Below are 18,871 nucleotides of genomic sequence, written 5' to 3' on the forward strand. Positions count from 1 at the left end.
ATTCCAGTCAAGGGCACATGCCTGGGTTGCCAGCTTGATTCTCAGTTGGGGGCATGCAGGAGGCAGCAGATCAATAATTCTCTCTTATCATTGATATTTCTATCTCTCTCTCTCTCCCTCTCCCTTCCTCTCTGAAATCAATAAAAATACCAAAAAAAGCAAATAAAAATGGAAAGTTACAAAGTCTATGTCATAGCATGGGGGAGGGGAGAGGGATGGAGAAAGAACAAGTATAAGATGACATTAAAAAACAAACAAACAGAATATCAGGTCATAGATACTACTGAAACAACTATGCTTTTAAAAATTGTGAAAAAGGCCGAAAGACTGAATGGTGATCTGATGACTTTTTTTCTGACTTTTCTCTAACTTCCAAAAAATGTAATATGTTAACTTTCTAATGATACAAATTTTAATATAGCCATTGTTCTCCCCATCGCACATAGATGTGTCTGTCCTTCCTTGTCCTTTAAGCAGAACATGACAACCAGATCCAAATCTCGACTGACCCTTTGCTCAGCTGCTGAATAGAGACAGACAAGTAAAAGAAAGCAGGAGGGGCCTCTTCCCTGACATGCTGCCTACTCTCGGGAGGTACCGGGGGCGACTTACCGGGGGCCTTCACGGACACGGTGTACTCATTCTCCAGCTTGCCCTCCACCCTGATGGAGGGAGCGTCCTCTGGAGAAAATTCTGCTTCCGTGGTCACTCTCTCGTCCAGCTTACATCTCACAATGACGTAGACAGTGGTTTCTGCCTGAAACAGGACACCAGCCACTCATCAGCCCCTTCCCCTCCCGGGTCCCCTCCTAGGGTGCCCAGCCAGCGGCTCTCCCACGCCCTGAGCCCCAGCCTTCTCTAGAAAGGCTGCTCTAGAACAGGGTGGGTCTGCAGTCCACTGTTTGCTGCAGGTCCCAACTACACAAGTTCCAAAACCAAGAGTGAACATATATAAGCCTTTACAGCAGTTGGATGGAGCAATCCTTTGTAGGGTAAACCTAATAGAAATGATTTAAAAACCCGAGGCTTATATTTTATATGCCTTATGATTTCATTTTTATAGTTTTCCTTTTGTATTGTGTTTGATAAAAGCATCAGTCCGTGGCAGAACTGGGAATTTAGAAACAAAATTTCATAAAGTTCTTCGCCACAGACAGCTGGGGAAGCACTGCTCTAGATGAGCCTTGCTACCCAAAGTGAGGTCCAGAGACCAGAAGCAGCCCTCCCTGGACCCACTGAGCCAGAGTCTGCATCCTACCAAGACCCCGGGGGACGCATGCACCTTACAGTGGGGGAGGCACCTGCCTAGAGAGGCTCTTCTGTTCTGTAACTGAATGCTGTTCGTGGAAGGACAGAAATAACTTACTGGGGGGTTAATTTTCCAAAGGCACTGAGTAAATTGAATAGCTATTTTGCTTTGCTTTCAGATCTCTTGCCTAGCCTGCCAAAGACAATTATCTTGTTTCACTGGGCGGGGAATGGTCCTCCAAGACACTGAGCTGGTAAGAACAGCCCCTCCCCTCACCCTCACTCCACCCCCAAAAAATAAACGTGCAAAGGAGATATTACTGGCCAAAGCGAATCCCCAAATGTTTATCCTAAGATCCTGCTGTAAAGTCCTCACAGTGCCCTCATGACAAAGGCTGCGATTCCACCACAGATGAGGGTGGGGCGTGGTCCTGGCTCCTGGGCGCTGCTGAGGCTGCCTGTGAATGAGCTGTGGTTAACCTGACTCCTGCTGCAGGCCCAGCCAGCCGCTCCTCCCAGGGAGTGTGGGGAGCCAGACAGAATGGGTGTGTCTGTTTTATTGACAGTCAGAACCCAACCCCAGCCCAGCTGCCTCCGGACCCAGAGGTCCAGAGTAGGCGACGAGGAGCACGAATCCTGGGTTAGTGGGAGCCTAGGTTGGACAAGGAACAAATGCCTGGAGAATCGGGGAGGCATGCGAAGGGCATCGCTTTTTAGTTCCAAACCCGGCACTGACTCACACCCACCAGCCTGGTCTCGGGATGATAGCAAGAAGGAGGGCGGAGAGAGCTGCGAGAAGCATGCTCCATTTCGATGGCTGCTTGGCCCTGCCTGTCATCTCAGGCCTGGTGTCACCAGATTCTGATTCCAAGAAAGCTGGAAACACAGATTTTTCACGCCTAACTTTTAAAACACTCAGCAGTCCAAAACAACCATGTCTGGGTCCCCTCCAGCCCAAGCAGCAGTTTGCAACCCTCATGTAGAGAAAGTCCTTGCCTTGTGACCTCTGGCAGCACGGAAAACCACTCCCACGGCCAAAGACACTGGTCCTGCCCATTGCCACAGCTGCCTGCCCTCGCCCCAAGGAGCTCACAGTGGCAAACTCAGCAAAGGGCTCGTATGCACAGGGAAGCATGCTGCTGTTCTGAACTAATATGACACATGGTTCATCAGGAAAAGAGAGGTCATGAGAAACTATCAATACTACAGTAGACTTCAAATAAAGTCACCTGTTGACTTATGCCCCGCCACTGAAAATGATACATTATGCTTGGGCATCAATCTGATCCCTTTAGCAAGCAATATTTGCCTGCACATTTAAGCCATCAGGCTCCATGGCACTCACGTGGGCCATGCCAGTGGCCAGGAAGTGAAGAAGGCAGCTCTCAAAATGCCTCTCATTCCTTCCTCCCAGCACTACACTGGTGTGGCAGGAACAGAGCGGGGCCTCTAACTCCGCGGGTAGCACATGTGTCCTGTAATGCTTCTGTCTGCTGGTCTCCCACCCGGTCTAAGTTTTGGATCCATGAACTAAAAGTCTTAAATTGATGGCACATACATTCCTGGACTTGTCTCTCTCTCTCGCTTCAAAGAGTGAGTTGTGCGCAAGGCCCAGGCACTGGGGTTCCCGGGACAGCTACTATACCGGGAACCCCGCAGGAAGGCTGGGATTAGGCTAAGGTGCAACAGGTGAACCCGATTCCCTTTACTCCAAAAAAAAAACCCCGAATCTATTGAAAAGCCTGAAAGCCCATGTTCTGACATCGATCCACCCGTCCCAGAAGCGCCTACCCCACAGCGGATGCGGTCTGGCTGCACCACCATCAGGTTCCCAGGTGACGTGTCCAGCGGCAGGCTCTGCTGCTTCGAGTAGGGCAGGGCTTTCTCGTCCTCCGTTTCGGTGTCGGTGACTGAGTCACAGCCAGAATCTACAGAACAGAGAACAATGCTGAATGGGATAGAAGGAAGGAGAACTGATGGGCATGTTCCACACCATGGAAGCCCCAAACATTACCAAATGGGAAACGGTTCTGAATGTTAAACAAATACAAGCTGAAGGGAGTGACTAGGGAAATCGGGAAAGAGAACCTAATTATGAGAAGTCAACCACCACGTAGGCCACAGGATCGGGTGACAGCGAGGGGCTGAGGAGGAGGGGAAAGTCTGAGGCAGACTGCTGTCTGAGGCCGGCAAGTCCTGTCTTAACCAATAGGCTTCCAGAAGCGTCACCTAAGGACTTACTGCAGGGCTGCCTTTGGTGGTTGTGAGCAAAGGAGGTTCCTTCTTCTCAAGTTGGGTCAAGAATGGACTGTCCATGCTCAGCCAGCATGGCTCAGTGGTTGAGTGTCAACCTATGAACCAGGAGGTCATAATTCGATTCCTCAGGCTCGATCCTCATGACTAGCCAGTGGACCCTCTCCAGAGCCACAGCGAAAAGCAATCATTTTCAAAAATCTTAGATCAATGTAACCACATTTCAGATCAGTACTACAGCTAACACCTCTACTGGAGCATGCACTGATTCAGAGCAGGTGAACAGGGGTGTGCAGATGTGTACCGTGTTTCTCCGAAAATAAGACATCCTCCGAAAATAAGACCTAGCGCATAGAAAGATAATTCATCCCCTGAAAATAAGACCTAGCGCAACTTTGGGAGAAAAAAATTAATATAAGACACTGTCTTATTTTGGGGGAAACAGGGTAGGTAAGGCACACACAAGATGGTGTTGAGATGGTGTGAATGGAATCTGCCAGAACTCCAAGGCAGGGGCTGTAAGCCAGGGTCCATCCATTGATAGGATACTTGAGTGAAAGGTTCTGTGTGTGCATGTGTGTATGTTTGCCTATACTTTTCTGGAGACAGTTCCCAGATTTAATCAGATCCTCAAAGAGAGACACATGGTAAAGAATGGTTGAGAGGAGAAGGGAAGGCTCACCATCCTTTTCTTGGGCTTGCTGTCTGCATTCCAAAACTACTTACAGAGCCAGCCAACTATGTTAGGCACTGAGAGGACATGAGGGTGAACCAGACATCTATCCTGCCTTCCTAGAGCCCACAATCTAAAAGGGTGGCTGGATGATAGGTCAGGGTTAGCTTGGCTAATCCCTACAGGATGGCCTTCCAAGGAAGGAGTCGGCTTCCTGCAGAGCTTGTGGTGATCAGTGCTGGTAGAAAGCAGAGGTGACTGTGAACTTGTCCCCTCAGAAAGCTGTAACCACAGGCATGCACGCTAGACCCCGATTCATGCCAGCAGAGAGCTGTGCTCCCACGATCTTGAAGGCTGAGGTGGACGAGCAGAGCTAGGGATAAGGACCGAGGCAAGGACCCACAAGACCTGCTCAGCCTGGGGGAGGAGCTAGAGCCTGATGTCTGTGTTGACAGATGTCTACTCACTCCCCCAGAGTGTGATGGGCATTGAAGCACACAATCCTACTTCTCCTCCCTCTCCATGTTTTCTCCCAAGATGCATTATTCCAGAAGGCCTGGCTGAGTAAGTCCAGATCGCTGATCTTATTTGTGCAACAGAAAACCAGGTAGAATATAGTGCTAAGAGTTGGGCCAAAGGACCCTGGAAGTTCCAAGGAGGATAATATTGCTTTTCACTAGGCATCAGTGCTATCATACTCTTACATCTCTCCTTTCCTTCCCATTCCTACTGACTCCCTCGCTCAGTGCTAATATCTCTCTGCAGTCATCTTCCACCTGCCTGCTCTCTGAGCCAAATGAACTGAAGGCCGCCATTCTCTCTGCTGGATCTGCCCTTTCCCACACCCTTCTCTCCTTATCAGCTGCTTTTAAAACGTCTCGGGCCCATCCCTGTGTACAGAGCTGCACACGCCACCCCCGCAACTCCCATCGACCATGGAGCCTATGAATGAGAGAGTCCAAAAGATCAGGGATAATGAATATTACTCTTCTTAATAATTACATGCTATCAAGCTTCAATTTTTATTATTAGATGACTGAACATCCCAATTTTTCATTTCTGAGGTTCTTCCTGGATGAGAAAATAACCCTACTGACTTAAAACATTCAATCAGTTACTTAAAACTGCAAAACACTGCCCAGAACTACTTATTAGTCCAGAATTGTTTAGATGCTCTCTTGCCAATTACCTGTTCGAATTTACTATACAGGCATAATCTTCTTGGGATAGACCAACTACAATATACCATTGCTTCAAAAAACAAACAAAACAAAAAAAAACACACAAAACTCTTAATTTCTTCCAAATTGCTGACCCATTTGTCTAGCCAAAGAGTCAAAATTCTGGTAATTATAGCTAACAAAAGAATAAAGAAAATATAAATAGGCCAAATGAGAAAAAGAAAATAGCAGATATGAAGAATTTTTAGAAACACATTGATGTGATAACTCTATACTAAGAATTTTGAAATTTTCAATAGAAAAATATAAATTGTCTCAAAATGCATAGAAAACCTGACTAAATCAATAATTATGGCAGGGAAAAAGTCCTTGATTTTCAAATAAAGCCACACATTGCTTTTTCCATTGTTTTTAAATTGTTGTTGCAATGATGTTCTCCTTTATAATATTTATTTTCCTATGTAAGAAAATTATATATATATATTATTTTTTTTACTAAAGTTTAAAAAAGCAACCAAGGGTAGTCTTATTATACATTAAAGTCATAAAAATTAAAAGAACCAATTAAATATAATAGTTAGCTCACAAGCCAAGTTTCATTCTCATGAAAACATAACACATGATAAAGCATTAAAATATCAGTTTAGAATAGGGAAAATAGTTTGGTGAGAAAAATGGCTCAGCAGATGGTGCTAAAGAAATTCAGTTATTTGGGATGGGTGTGGAGGGGCAGAGGGACTATTTAGAGTCTTCCTAATTCTCATAAATTCCAAGATTAAATTTAGATGAATTACAGATTGAAATAAAAATCAAATAAAACAAATTTTAAAACTTAAAATGATGAGAATATGTTTGAAAGTTTTATAACTGGTTTGGGGAAAGATCTGTTCATCTTAAACACATAAAGAAATACAATCCAAACAAGCAATAGAGTTGATGACATGAATTTAAAACTTCATTAAACAAAAATGTAAAAACATAAAAACTCAATCAACCTACATAATAAAAGTCTAATATGCAAATCAACTGAACAACAGAATGACTGGTCACTATGATGCACACTGACCGCCAGGGGGCAGACATTCAATGTAGGGGCTGCCCCCAGCCAAGGCAGGTGCCAGCAGAGGGAGGGGCATTGCCCCACCAGTTGCCCCACAGAGGGAGGTGAGCAGAGGCAGCAGTGGGGGTGGAGCCAGCCAGCGAGCAGGTGGGGGGGATGCCATCCCCCAATTGCCCAGCTGGTTGCCTCCCACAGAGGGAGGCGACCAGTGACAGTGACGGGGGGCAGGGCAGGCCGGCTTAGGCAGGTGCCAGTGGGCCCCCCCAATCGCCCTGCCAGTCACCCCACTGATCAACCCTGATTGCTGGCCAGGCTAAGGGAGCCCTACCCATGTTCGAATTTTATGCACCAGGCCTCTAGTAATATTTATAAAAGCATTAGTCATAATAGCCAAAAGATGGGGAAAACCAAGTGTCCATCGACTGATGAATTGTATTATTCAGACATAAAAAGGGATAAAATATCAATACGTGCTACAATATAGATGAACATTGTAAACACTATGCTGAGTGAAATAAGCCAGCCACAAAAAAAAAACCAAAAACCCACACATATCATATGATTCCAATATATGACATGTCTAGAATAGGCAAACCTGTAGAGACAGAAAGTAAGTTAGTAGCTGCTGAGGACTGAGGAGCTTGGATTGGGTGGGGCGAGATCATGAAATGATAGCTAAAGGATATGGGGTTTCTTTCTGAGGTGATGAAAATATTCTAGAATTAGTTGTGGCAATAGTTGCACAAGCCTGTGACTATAGTATATATATATAATGCGGGGAGACATTAACCCAAGAACATATGCATATATGCATGACCTATGGACACAAAAATAGTGCAGTGAAGGCCTGGGGGTTGTGGGAGTGAGGTCAATGGGGGAAAGGGGGAAATATCTGTAATACTTTCAGCAATAAATATACATCTTGAAAAATCACTGAATTCTACACTTTAAATGGGTAAGTTGTGTTATGTAAATTATGTCTCAATAAAACTGTTTCCAAAAAATCCCAGGGCAAATCACAAACTGGTTAAACTTTGAAATAATTATGCCAAGGAACTAATCTCCTTTATATATATTGTCATAGAAACCTTTTTTAAAAACACCCAAAGTCCAATAAATAGATAATTCACAAAGAAAGAAATGCATCTTACCTCTCTCTCTCTCTCTCTCTCTCTCTCTCCACACATGCACACACACACACACACACACACACACACACACACCATTCATTATCACTAATCACCATGGAGTTACAAATAAATAAAAATAACATATTGCTATTTTACCTTTTCAAATGTTTGAAATGTTTGAAGGTGAGGTAGGACAGATACTCTCATTTGATGCTGACAAAAGCATAAACTGCTACGATCTTTCTGGAAAGCCATGTGTCCATATACCGAGAAAAGGAAAGTCTTTTAAATGTTCACACCTTTGGCCACATAATTCTACTTCTAAAAATCTCTCTTGTGGAGAAAAATGAGTGTTCAAAATGTAGAGAAAGATAACAAGCCAAGACCTCTGCTAAACCATTCTTTCCATCAGTGAAAATCAGAAAATAACCTACTGATGAAAAGATCTTATTTTCCAAGACTTTTAGGTAAAGGTTTACCACATTACGTGAAGCAAAAAAGGCAGGATATAGAATCATACATCTGAGAGTGTTGGATATTAATTATAGAAAGAAAATTTCATTTTAAAAGGTCAGAAAAAAATGTGTGGTTGGATTGTGCATGGTCCTTCCCTCCCTTCCTCTTTTCTTCCTTCCTTCCGACCTTCCATGTATTTTCATATTTTCTATGGTGAGAAAGAACCTTGGTAATGGAGCAGGGAAAGAACAGAAAGCATAAGAAGTTGAATATGTTTATACACATTAAATGGCATCATAAAAATCTATAAACAGCTCAAGGTTCATAATTCTCCCCCTCCACAAAGGAGTCTATATATTATGTATATCTAAAAACAACAACAACTATGAATTTTAAATAAAATGAGTATATGTATGTACTCGGATTCATGGCCAGCTACATGAAGCAGCATATTATGTAAGAGGACTTGTGACAGACACCCTATTTAACAATAATGATAATAAAAGTTACTATTTACTGACTATTGTGATGACTAGAAACCACTCTCCCATTCCCATTTTATAGACGGGAACTCTGTGCCTGAGGATTGAAGTGACCTAAGTCACGCAGCCAGCAAGCAAGCGGCAGAGCGGGCACTTGCCCCAGGTGACTGCACCGCCTCCCTGGTTGATGTGGTCCAGGGCAGGAAGCAGCGTCACTTACTATTCCTGGTGTGGGTTGTGACGGCAGCTCAGGAGACTGGGTGTGGGTTTCCACTCACCAATGCCCGGTGGGGCCGCCTTAGTGAGGCACACCGTGGCGCGCCCCCAGGGCCAACAGGCACATTTCACCAATGGGGTTTGAGTCAAGAGGCGCCAGAAGCCAACTGGCCCAGCTAGAGTCCTGTGTGCTCTTACTTTCCAATTGACTCTCAGAGCATGCACTGCCTCTGTCCTGCAAACTGTCTGGCACGCAGCTGGCACTGTGGTTTTTGGCAGCCTTTGGGAGGATAGGGTAAGGAGAACAAGAGAATGGCATGTGCTGATTTTGGAGAAGTGTTTTCAGAGTACACAAGCTAACTTCTCTTCTAAGCTTTGGGGAAAGTACAAAGATTGTTCAACGACCACAGTGGCTCTTTGTTGAGCATTTATAATATCCCATACAAAATCCTTAACATATATGATTCTATTTTATCACAACTAAAGAACTGGTCATTCTGCTCATTTTACAGATGAGGAATCTGCGGAACAGAAATTTAAGTCAGTTGTCCGAGTCATACGGTATATGCTGTATGGAAATTTCACCCCCAAATCCGTGCTCTCACGCACTCTGACAGCATTTCCCGCAGGGTGAGCCACACTCACACCCTGGTGGTGCGGGACAGGATTCTAAAGTGTACAGCAAACATTCAGGGACACTGAGAAGGCAGTGTGAGAAGGTGGTCCCGTCTCACCTATTTTAATCCCACTTATAGCAAGAAGAAAGGCTCCGTTGGGCAAGAGGGGCTTTTAATTCCTCTTTAACACGTATACCCGCTTTGCACCACAGACAGAACAGGCCAAAAAATTATCTAGTAGAATTGAATGCATTACTTTTCACTGTTTCATTCTTATAGTTACCTTTTTATATCAAGAGACTGGTTTTTTCATTTATAGTGACAATGTTTCCTTTTAAAATAAACTGAAAAATAAAAAATTGTAAATAGTGCAATGGAAAAGTTCTAGAAATAGTGCTGATGGTTGTACAGCATTGTGAATGTAATTAATGCCACTGAGTTGTAGACTTGAAATTGGTTAAAATGACAAATATGTTATATATATTTTGCCACAATTTTAAAAAATTGATAATGTAATATTACCCCCCTCCCCCCCCCAATTCATTAACTACTTTAAATGGGTGTATTGGCCCAGGCATTGTGGCTCAGTGACTGAGTGTCGATCCAGGAAGCAAGAAGTCACCAGATCAATTCCCTGTCAGGGCATATGCCCAGGTTGTGGGCTCAATCCCCAGTACAGGGCCTGCAGGAGGCAGCTGGGTGATGATGTTTCTCTCACATCAATGCTTCTATCCCTCTCCCTTCCTCTCTAAAAATCAACAAAAACATTTTTCAAAATAAATAAATAAATGGGTGAATTGCATGGCACATAAATATTTCAATAAAGCTGTTACAAATAAACTGAAAGCCATGTTGATGATTCTCATATGACTGAAGTTTGAGAAAAGCCGAATTATACTATACTGGTCCATTTTGATAAGCAAAGTTTATTAGTGACTTTTAAAATAAGGCAAAGTGAAGGTGGAAAGAGGGGGAAGACAGCCTATAGCATAAACATGTTGATTTATTTTCTCTGAGTTTTGGATGCCAAGGAAAAAGAAAGTGAACAGAAAAGAAAATTAAGGAGATTACATTTGAACTGGGAATTAAGACTTTTTCATTAATCTAGCCAAAAATGGAATAAAACAGAAATGGTCATTGGGGCCAGACAAGAAAATGTGTGTCTCTGGGCTAACATTAAATAGGAGATCACCAATTTATGTCCAGAATTTCTAGTGTGGCTGGTACAAGAGAAAGTGGAGAAAATTTAAGATTTCTTAGAAGAAGGCAGAAATGAATTGACAAGCAACCTAGGGAGTGGGGTCCACAAATGAAAGGGGCCATGTTCCCTCTTCATTTGCATCCCGGATCAAAGACTCAAATTTAACATTGCACAGATGGGGCAGGAATATAGAGAGCCTGAATTCTGAGAAACCTTTGAAAGCTGCTCCACTCAGAATAAAATTTCTAATCTGTTATAATTCTCATCCATCTAACTAAGCCACAAGGATGAGGTCATAAAACCCCTCTCTCAAAGCCCAACATAAAATGTGCTGAAACCCGAGCTTCCTCATCGACTCGCGAGTGTCTACTGTACGTATGTGACACGGGCCCCTGGGAGACCCCAGGAGCGTGTTCTCCCTAGCCTGGGCCTCATGGAGCTTACAGCTGAACTGGGAAGACGATGCTCCATGTACAGAAACTGAGAACTGTGTGATGCCCTCCCCGCAAGCACTAACCTGTGTGATGCCCTCCCCGCAAGCACTAACCTGTGTGATGAGACCATAAATGTCACTATTGATGAAATGAGTTATGTTTCTAAATGTTTAGAAAGCACCGGGATAGCAGTTTCGTGAAATTGAGAAAGACTTCCTGAAGGATAAAGAAGAGAAGTTAAGCTGAAACCCTTTTGGCTCAGTGGATAGAGCATTGGCCTGTAGATTGAAAGGTCCCAGGTTCGATTCCTTGGTTTCAGGCACATCCCCGGTGGGGGTGTGCAGGAGGCAGCTGATCGATGTTTCTCTCTCATCAATGTTTCTGATTCTCTATCCCTCTCTCTTCCTCTCTGAAAATAATCAATGAATTTTTTTTTTTTTTTTAAAGAGAGAAGTTAACTTACTTCAATTAGGTCAAATAGTTTTGGGGTACTGAGGTTACCTTTCTGTGAAAAAGGTATATTTTTCTATTTAAAATAATAAAATAACTTATAATTCACTTTTTTATTCCCTCAACAAATATGTATTGCCTATCAATGAATAACAAATATTCAAAACCTTGCCCAGGCCTCTCCCCTAAGAAATGTTAGGATAAGAAAATTTCTGTCCTCAGTAATTTTGGGGGACCAAAGAAGAGAGAAATACATTATTCCCCACTTCCAGAAACAAATAAAAATAAAACATTATGGGAAATAAGCAGGGATTTATAAAACGCAGTTTATGGCCACGAGAAAAAACAAAGAAGGAAGGACATCCCCAAAGAAGTGACAAGTAGAATCTTGAAAGGCACAGAGAATGCTGAAGTGGGGTCGGAAAGACTTTGCTCGCAGCGGTAAAGGTCTGATTAAGGACACAGAAGCATGAGAGCAAACGGTATTCTGGGGCTAAGGGAAGCAAAGTGGGGGCACCTTCTAGGTTGGGGTGAGAGATGAGAAAGGTAGGGGAGCCTCGGTGTCAGACAGGACCCTGAATACCAGTCAAGGAGTTGGACTGTATGTCAAAGGTCTGCCTGCAAAGAGTATTCATGAGAAAAAGAAATTCTATAAAATATAGATCGACCTTGGCTAGATGGCTCAGTTGGTTAGACCACTATCCCATACTCCAAACGGTTGCAGTTCAATTACAAGTCAGAGCACATATCTAGATTGTGGGTTTGGTTCCCGGTCAGGGCATGTATGAGAGGCAACCAATGCATATTTCTGTCTCATATCGATGTTACTCTCTCTCTCCCTCTTTCTTTTCCTCTAAAATCAATAAAAACATATCCTTGGATGAATATTAAAAATATAGTTAGCTCTGGCCAGTGTGGCTTAGGTGGTTCAGTGTCAATCAACCTATGCATTGAAAGATTGATGGCTCGATCCCAAATCAGGGCACATACCCAGCTTTCAGGTTTGACCCCAGACAGGGGTATATGGGAGGCGACTGCTCAATGTTTCTCTCTCTCATTGATGTTTTTTCCCCTCTCTCTCCTTCTCCCTTCCTTTTTCTTTAAAATCAATAAAAACATATTTTTTTAAAAAAAAATAGATATAGAAAATGTAGGGTTTTTTTAAGGCTGAAGAATTTTATTTGCTTGCTTTTGCTATAATTCCACACACACAAACAGGATATATCAGCTCTTTTGTAAATCTGGGTCAGAATTGAGAAGGGGAGTGGCTGACCATACATCACACTCCGAGCAAGCTGGTGGCTAACGAAGTGTTACCAAGCCAACATCTTGCTCTCTCCGCTTTCAGGAGCAAATAAGATGCTATAATTAACCTGATCTCTGAAAGTGTTCTACAAGCATCGTTCACAAAATGCTTAGAATAATGATTCTTAAGTATATCAAGCATTTCTCCTACTGTGCATCTTGTTTGCACCAGCTAGTAGCTAAGAAAATCAGTGTCGTGGCTATTGTGTCCTTAGAAAGCATGAGGGAGACCTCAGCCTTGGCCTTGTCCCCAAATTCCAAATGAAGGAGCCAAATGAAGGAGCTTTTGCTCCACTGTCAAGGCATGTGGGACCGAGGGGGGAGGTGAGAGGCTGGCAATGGTGGGGCTCAGAACTTGAGTTTCAATATCCCCCTTCTCCCCCCAGCTTCCTGGCAAACATCAAAACTGCTTTTTCATCTTCATTTTAGTCATCACCCTGGGTCTCTCTTTGCCCTTGTTTACCCAGCTTGGTTAATGGGTATTGAATTTCCCGTCCAGCTAACCCTTTTTATTCAAAAAGGTTCCAACACAGTGACAAGTATGCGCAACCCACAAGTAACCAGCTTCCCCCAAAGGCACATACAGTTATCAATCAGAATGAAGTTGAAGGTCAGTAGAGTACCAGAGCCCTTCCCTCCACATTCTTACAGGCACTAAGGCCAGGGGACGGAGGGGACGATTATTTAGTGGCATTAGGGTGAGTTCATTAAAGTGACATGAGTCATTGTCCTTGTCACCTTCATCATCATCATCATCACCATCCTTTGCCAAAAAGGTAAGGCAGAGACCTGTAGAAACATATCAAATTCAGGCTTTAGATAATCTGGTGCCACTCTGTCTCCCTGGAAACAAGAAGAGAGGAATAGAAGGGAGGAAGAAGACTGAATCTACTCCTCCCACAAGGCCATGCTGACTTTCTTTCCCAACACAGGCTGGCTCACCTGTCGTATCCAACCTGCTTTGCCATCCAGATGTTCCGTGCCAGCTGCAGATTCCTGAGGTTGCCCAGCTGCATTACACATAGGCGGGTTTTGCAGCCCCGGGGAGAGGGTTCTGGATCAGGAATCTTCCCCAGTCTTTTCCAGCTCATGTACACAAGGAGCTATTCTCCTTTCATTCACCAGGTAATCCCCATGCTCGTCCCTCAAGACACTTAAAGTTCAGGATGAGGCAGGAAGGAGGAGAGCAGACCTCAGGCTTCTAAGACCTTCATCCAGCCCCCGCCTAGTTGCTCTAAATGAACTAGTCAAAGTGTTAGTTTTGTTTTGTTGTAAAGCAAAGGATGACGGTTCTTCCTTCCCCTCCCCAACTCACCCACCCTGCTCTTCAGCTTGAATAAAAATAGCCCCACATTGAGACTGCCATGACAACCAACCTGTGTTGTCCACCAATGACAGAAATCTGTCTGCACACCCCCCAACCTCCCAGAGGGGGCTGGGGCCCTCTCTCTCTCTCCCAACTTCAATCTTCAGGGAATTTCCCTGATAACTAGATCCAATTTACTCCATTCTCATCCAAGAAGCCCAGGGTAACTGGGAGTTCTGGCACCACCCAGGGTCTCGGAACTTTTTTTAACTTGTTCTCATTTGCTCCTTTCACGGTCCCCAAGGACACAGATGTGACTACCTCCATTTTTCAGGGAAAACTGGAGGGTCAGGACGGAAACTGATGAGTGCCACGTTATTAGCTGCTGGTCTAATGATAGAGCCACATTTAGAACTCAAGGTTCCCACTTTCTAACCAGTTCCCAGACTGAAGGAAAAGCTGATGTCAGGAAACATGACCCCAGTGGAGAAATAATTCTCCTGGGTCGGCAGCTTCCTCCCCACAGACGGAAGTTCCCGAAACCAGTCTCTGGGATAAATCTGGGAGGGATTGCGGAAAACTCTGCTGCCTCGCCATGGGAAACGGGTTCCATGGACACCCGCCTCTTTCCTGGACCCAGCATCTCTGGGACTGCTCTAGCCAAGCACAGCTCCATTGGCTAAGCTGCCAAGGTCCTTGAGGAGCACTGTTCATACCTGCATTCCGAAGGCCACCCCTGGGGAGGAAGTGCTCCACTAGGACTCCCAGGCCTGGGGGCCTGCAGGCCCCTGTTTCGTCGTTCAGGAAACCCCAGTGTTGCTAATAAAGCTGTAGATACCACAGCCCCGGCAAAGGCTTCCTCTTTCTTCATCTCTTTCCGACACTTATAAATGTGCTTCCTCTCTCTATGTAAATGTTGTTCAGAAGGCCTGGCCCCGGCTTGTGATGAGGCCATTAATAACTGGTCTTTACACAGCCTCCCTTTGGTTTCCTGGTTCAAGGATCAATTCCAATCTACACAGACACTGACACCCGGCTTTACTCGTGTCAGGACAGACAAATGGGCTTCATTTGTGGAAGGCCACAAAAATGCGGTTCCTCTTCACTCAACCGGGAACTGTGAGGTCAAAGGCAACTCTTGATAACAGACGCGAGCTTAGGAAATGATGAAGAAAATTCCCTTTCTTTGTCTCTCTACCACTCAAACCTTCAAGCTTCCAGGAAAGGCTGATAGGGTGCTTTTTTGCCCCCACGCTTGCTGACCCTTAGCCCTCTAGCCAGTTGAGACGATGACATGGGACTGGTCAGTTTCACTTTCCATTTCCGGGAAGGGTAACTTTCTCTCACTCCTCACCCCGAAAGGAGTACTTGGCTTCACATCATGGTCAAGTTGGGGTGGGGACGTGATCCTTCTGGGTGACCGCTTAAAGAGATAGGAAACAGGAAGATGGTGCTCCAAATTGGACTTAAACAATTATGGGCCAAAAAGAAAACTCTTTAACCCTGGGCTGCTGATTGTCCCCAGGAATTAAAACCAGAGCTACTAAAGACAAGGTTCTAAAGGCTTAGTATTTCCTAGCAACAGAAATGTAGCTTGTGAGGGGCTCTGGGATAGTGCAGTCAGCAAGGGCACAACTCTACCATTCAAGTCTGTATTCAAGTCCCAGCTCTACCATTTACAGGACTAAATGGTAGAGCTGGGACTCTCTAAGTGTAATCAGGACTCTCCTAAGCTTCAGTTTTCTCTTCCTTAAAACGAGAATATTTATACCTGTTTGGCCTGCAATAATCTTGTTGGGAGTAAGTGACAAACACACAGAAGCCCTTTGAAAACTGAAAAGTGTTAGATAATGTTAAGAATTTGCTATTTTTGTTATTATTCATTTACCAAATGGAGAGTTCCTACGAAATGATGCTCCATGTAGAAAGGGACATAGTCCAGAGCTAGGCAATCAAATGGGCCCAGGAAGTGAGTATCAGGCTGCCCAGGGGTGCTCCAGATAGCCAAAGAGACAGGAGACAGCTGAGATGCAGCTGCCTCCACGTAGGAGCAGTGAGTCGTGATTCTCTACAACATAATTGGCTTTCTGCCTCCACTGGATAAGCCAGCAAGATTGTTCTCACTGTGGCAGCCAATGAGGATTTTAAAGGGGAACCAAGCTGCTTTGGGCTCAGAGTTATTGCTGTGGTAGAAGCCTGCACTCCCCAGACACGGTCACACTCCCTTAGAACAGGCAGCAGGGCAAGGGGCAGCGTGGCACAGCAGTAAGCTCAAGGGCTTTGCCTGCGTTCAAACCCCACACCTGCCCCTTTCTATCTGCCACCCACCAGTGCCTCAGTTTCTCCAGGTGCCAATGGAGATAATAATACCACCTACTCATACAAGAGTTGTAACTATAGAATGAGTTGATTGTTATAAGACACTTAAAAGAGCACCAGGCAGAGAAGAAACTCAGAGTCATTAGCAATTACTGTTGTGTATCTGTTGACCAAATTGTTCTTCCACCTGACTGTGATTCCCCTTAGGGCAGAGCCCCTGACATTCATCTTTGGATCCCCAGAGCCTAAGACACAGTGAGAAGTCAATAAATGCTTCTTGCCTGAATAGATGGATCAATGGATGAGACGTGACCAACCACCTAAGTGACTAACAAGAAAGAAGGTACAACACAGGGAGGACCCCAGCAAGGCTTCACACCTTGTGGCTTTTAGTGTGGAATCTGGAGGGAGCAGGAAAGTAACTTCCCAATTCATGCTGGCAGGCTGAACTCAGCTGCCCTGAAAATTCCCCATGGTGCACTGTGTTAGTCCAGGCTTTCTGAGAAGCAAACAGTAAAATGGGATTAAAATGCAAAGATTTTATTAGGGAAAATGCCTGAGACAGAGATTGGGGTCCTAGACCACTGAGCTGTCTACGGAAAGTTCTGCAAATCTGTCAGGGATCCTCAAGCTGAAGCTGACCACTGGAGACCCGTGTCTTCCAGGAGCTGACCTGCTGTAGTGTCCCTGCTGAGCTCAGTGGTCGGATGGGAACAGCCTGTGGGAAATGCGACCTTGGTCAAATGCTGTGATGGTTTCACAGCACAGCCATGGGGCCCTTGGTCAATTCCAACCCAGCAGCGAGAGGTCTGCCAGGTGCATACAGGGTGGAATTTGGGCCACAGACAATGTAGACTTGATCTCGGCTCTTACGAGCTGGTTACCTTAGGCAAGTTACTCAACCTCTCAAAGTGTCGTTTTCCTTATCTGAGAAATGGAAATTATAATTCCAGCCTCTCAGAATTGTTGTCAAACACTCTAACCCATAATAAGTGGTCCATGAAAGGCAGTCACCATATCCCTGACCATTATTATTATTATTATCATTATTATTATTATTAATGAAGGACTTCTATTAGCAATTAGGACATGAGAGCAGCCCCCACGGTTGCACGCAAGTGTTTTAGTTTTATGTCTACCCGGAGGACATGGAACGTAAGCCTGGAACCATGGCTTGGCAGTATCACAATTCAAACAACCAAACCAGTTTGTCTACAAATTAAAGGTCACAGGGGCTTTCCTAGCTGGGCTGTTTCCTGGAGGGAGGGTCAAGGGGGGTTGCATTGTGTCAGAATCCATCTACAGCCACAACCCCCTCTCCTTTCTGCCATGAGCCGCTGTCTGTCTGTCTGCAGGGCCCTCTGCTGTCTCCCGGCAGCTGTCTGCCCTCCAAGGAAAGCGGGGCCAGGCAACCCGCCCCCAAGAAGAGGGCCTTTGCTGGGCTCCTTGCTATGCTGCACACGTTCTGAGCATCTGCTTTGGAATTCTGCTTGCTTTCGTCTCTGTGACCTTAATATTTTGTAAGCCTTGGCCAACATTCTGGTATTGGCCATTGCCTGGCTACTGCTGGCTTCTGACCAGCATATCTGATTGGAGCCACAGATAGGTCAGCTTCTTAGCCTGGCTATGACCCTAGGCCATGAAAGCTATCATTACCTCAGGTCAGCTGGCTCAGGCCTCTCCCAGCCTTGCTGACCCTCGCGCCTTGGTGGCAGTAACAACTAAGAACCTACAAGGAAAGGAAAGGAGCCCCCCGACAAACTGGAAACCATGCTCTTTCTCCATCACCTCAGAGGCCATTTCTTCAATCCCTCTCTTCCCAGGGTTTACACATTGGAATTTCAGCCCCCCGGGTGGGGGAGGAGGGGGAGTTGGTTTGGTTTTTGTCTTTGAATAAATGACCTTCAGTTTTTCTAATCGAAAAGAGTAAAACTTGAACTAAAAAGTATTGATCTTGTTTAATAATTAACGGCTTAAGAAAGCTGATCACGCTGTACTTCTAGAATAGTAGACTCGGTTTTAACAGGAACTTCACTGGGGAATTTTAAGTTTCTGTGTTGGCAAAGGAGTCCAACCCTGGAACTGCTTTGTTTCAGCCCGAGGCTGGGAAGCAGAAGGCAGAAAATACGGGAACTAGCTGAACCCTCCCAACAAGGCTGAACTGAGCCTTCCCATCTGAGGGACCAGAAGGTCACTCTCTGAAGTGGAACTGAAGCCACGAAAGAGAAACAGGCCGGTCACTTGCTCGTCAGCCTCCAACATGAACACTAAGCCCATCTCTGCACATGGCTTTCCCCCAGGGGTCCCCCCAGCCAGAGCCAGAGAAGCACGGGGTCACCTGACACCAGGCACGCCCAGTGTCTGGGACAGAGAATTCCCATCACCAGAGACAAACCATGGTTGGGTCACCTTTTGCCCCATTTACACACAAAAGATATGGACAAGTCACCAGTCTCTTGACACCATCTTTGCCTCTTCTTTACATTAATCCCTCTCAGTAATTTAAAAAAAAAATTTTTTTTATTGATTTCAGAGAGGAA

General features: G+C 44.9%; 2 protein-coding genes across 2 annotated transcripts in view; both read right to left on the reverse strand.

Moving 5' to 3' along the window:
• Positions 1 to 18,871, reverse strand: part of TM9SF3 (transmembrane 9 superfamily member 3) — a 181,206-nt gene that overhangs the window by 84,497 nt on the left and 77,838 nt on the right. The gene's annotated exons all lie outside the window — the stretch shown is intronic.
• Positions 1 to 18,871, reverse strand: part of PIK3AP1 (phosphoinositide-3-kinase adaptor protein 1) — a 90,927-nt gene that overhangs the window by 38,471 nt on the left and 33,585 nt on the right. Inside the window, exons 3-4 of the mRNA XM_084903512.1 lie at positions 3,040 to 3,176; positions 613 to 757 (exon numbers count right to left, since the gene is read on the reverse strand). Coding sequence (XP_084759638.1) covers positions 613 to 757; positions 3,040 to 3,176 — 282 coding nt within the window. The remainder of the gene's footprint in view (positions 1 to 612; positions 758 to 3,039; positions 3,177 to 18,871) is intronic.

The sequence above is a fragment of the Pipistrellus hanaki genome (genome assembly GCF_964339955.1).
Source record: "Pipistrellus hanaki genome assembly, chromosome: 14".
Taxonomy (NCBI): domain Eukaryota; kingdom Metazoa; phylum Chordata; class Mammalia; order Chiroptera; family Vespertilionidae; genus Pipistrellus; species Pipistrellus hanaki.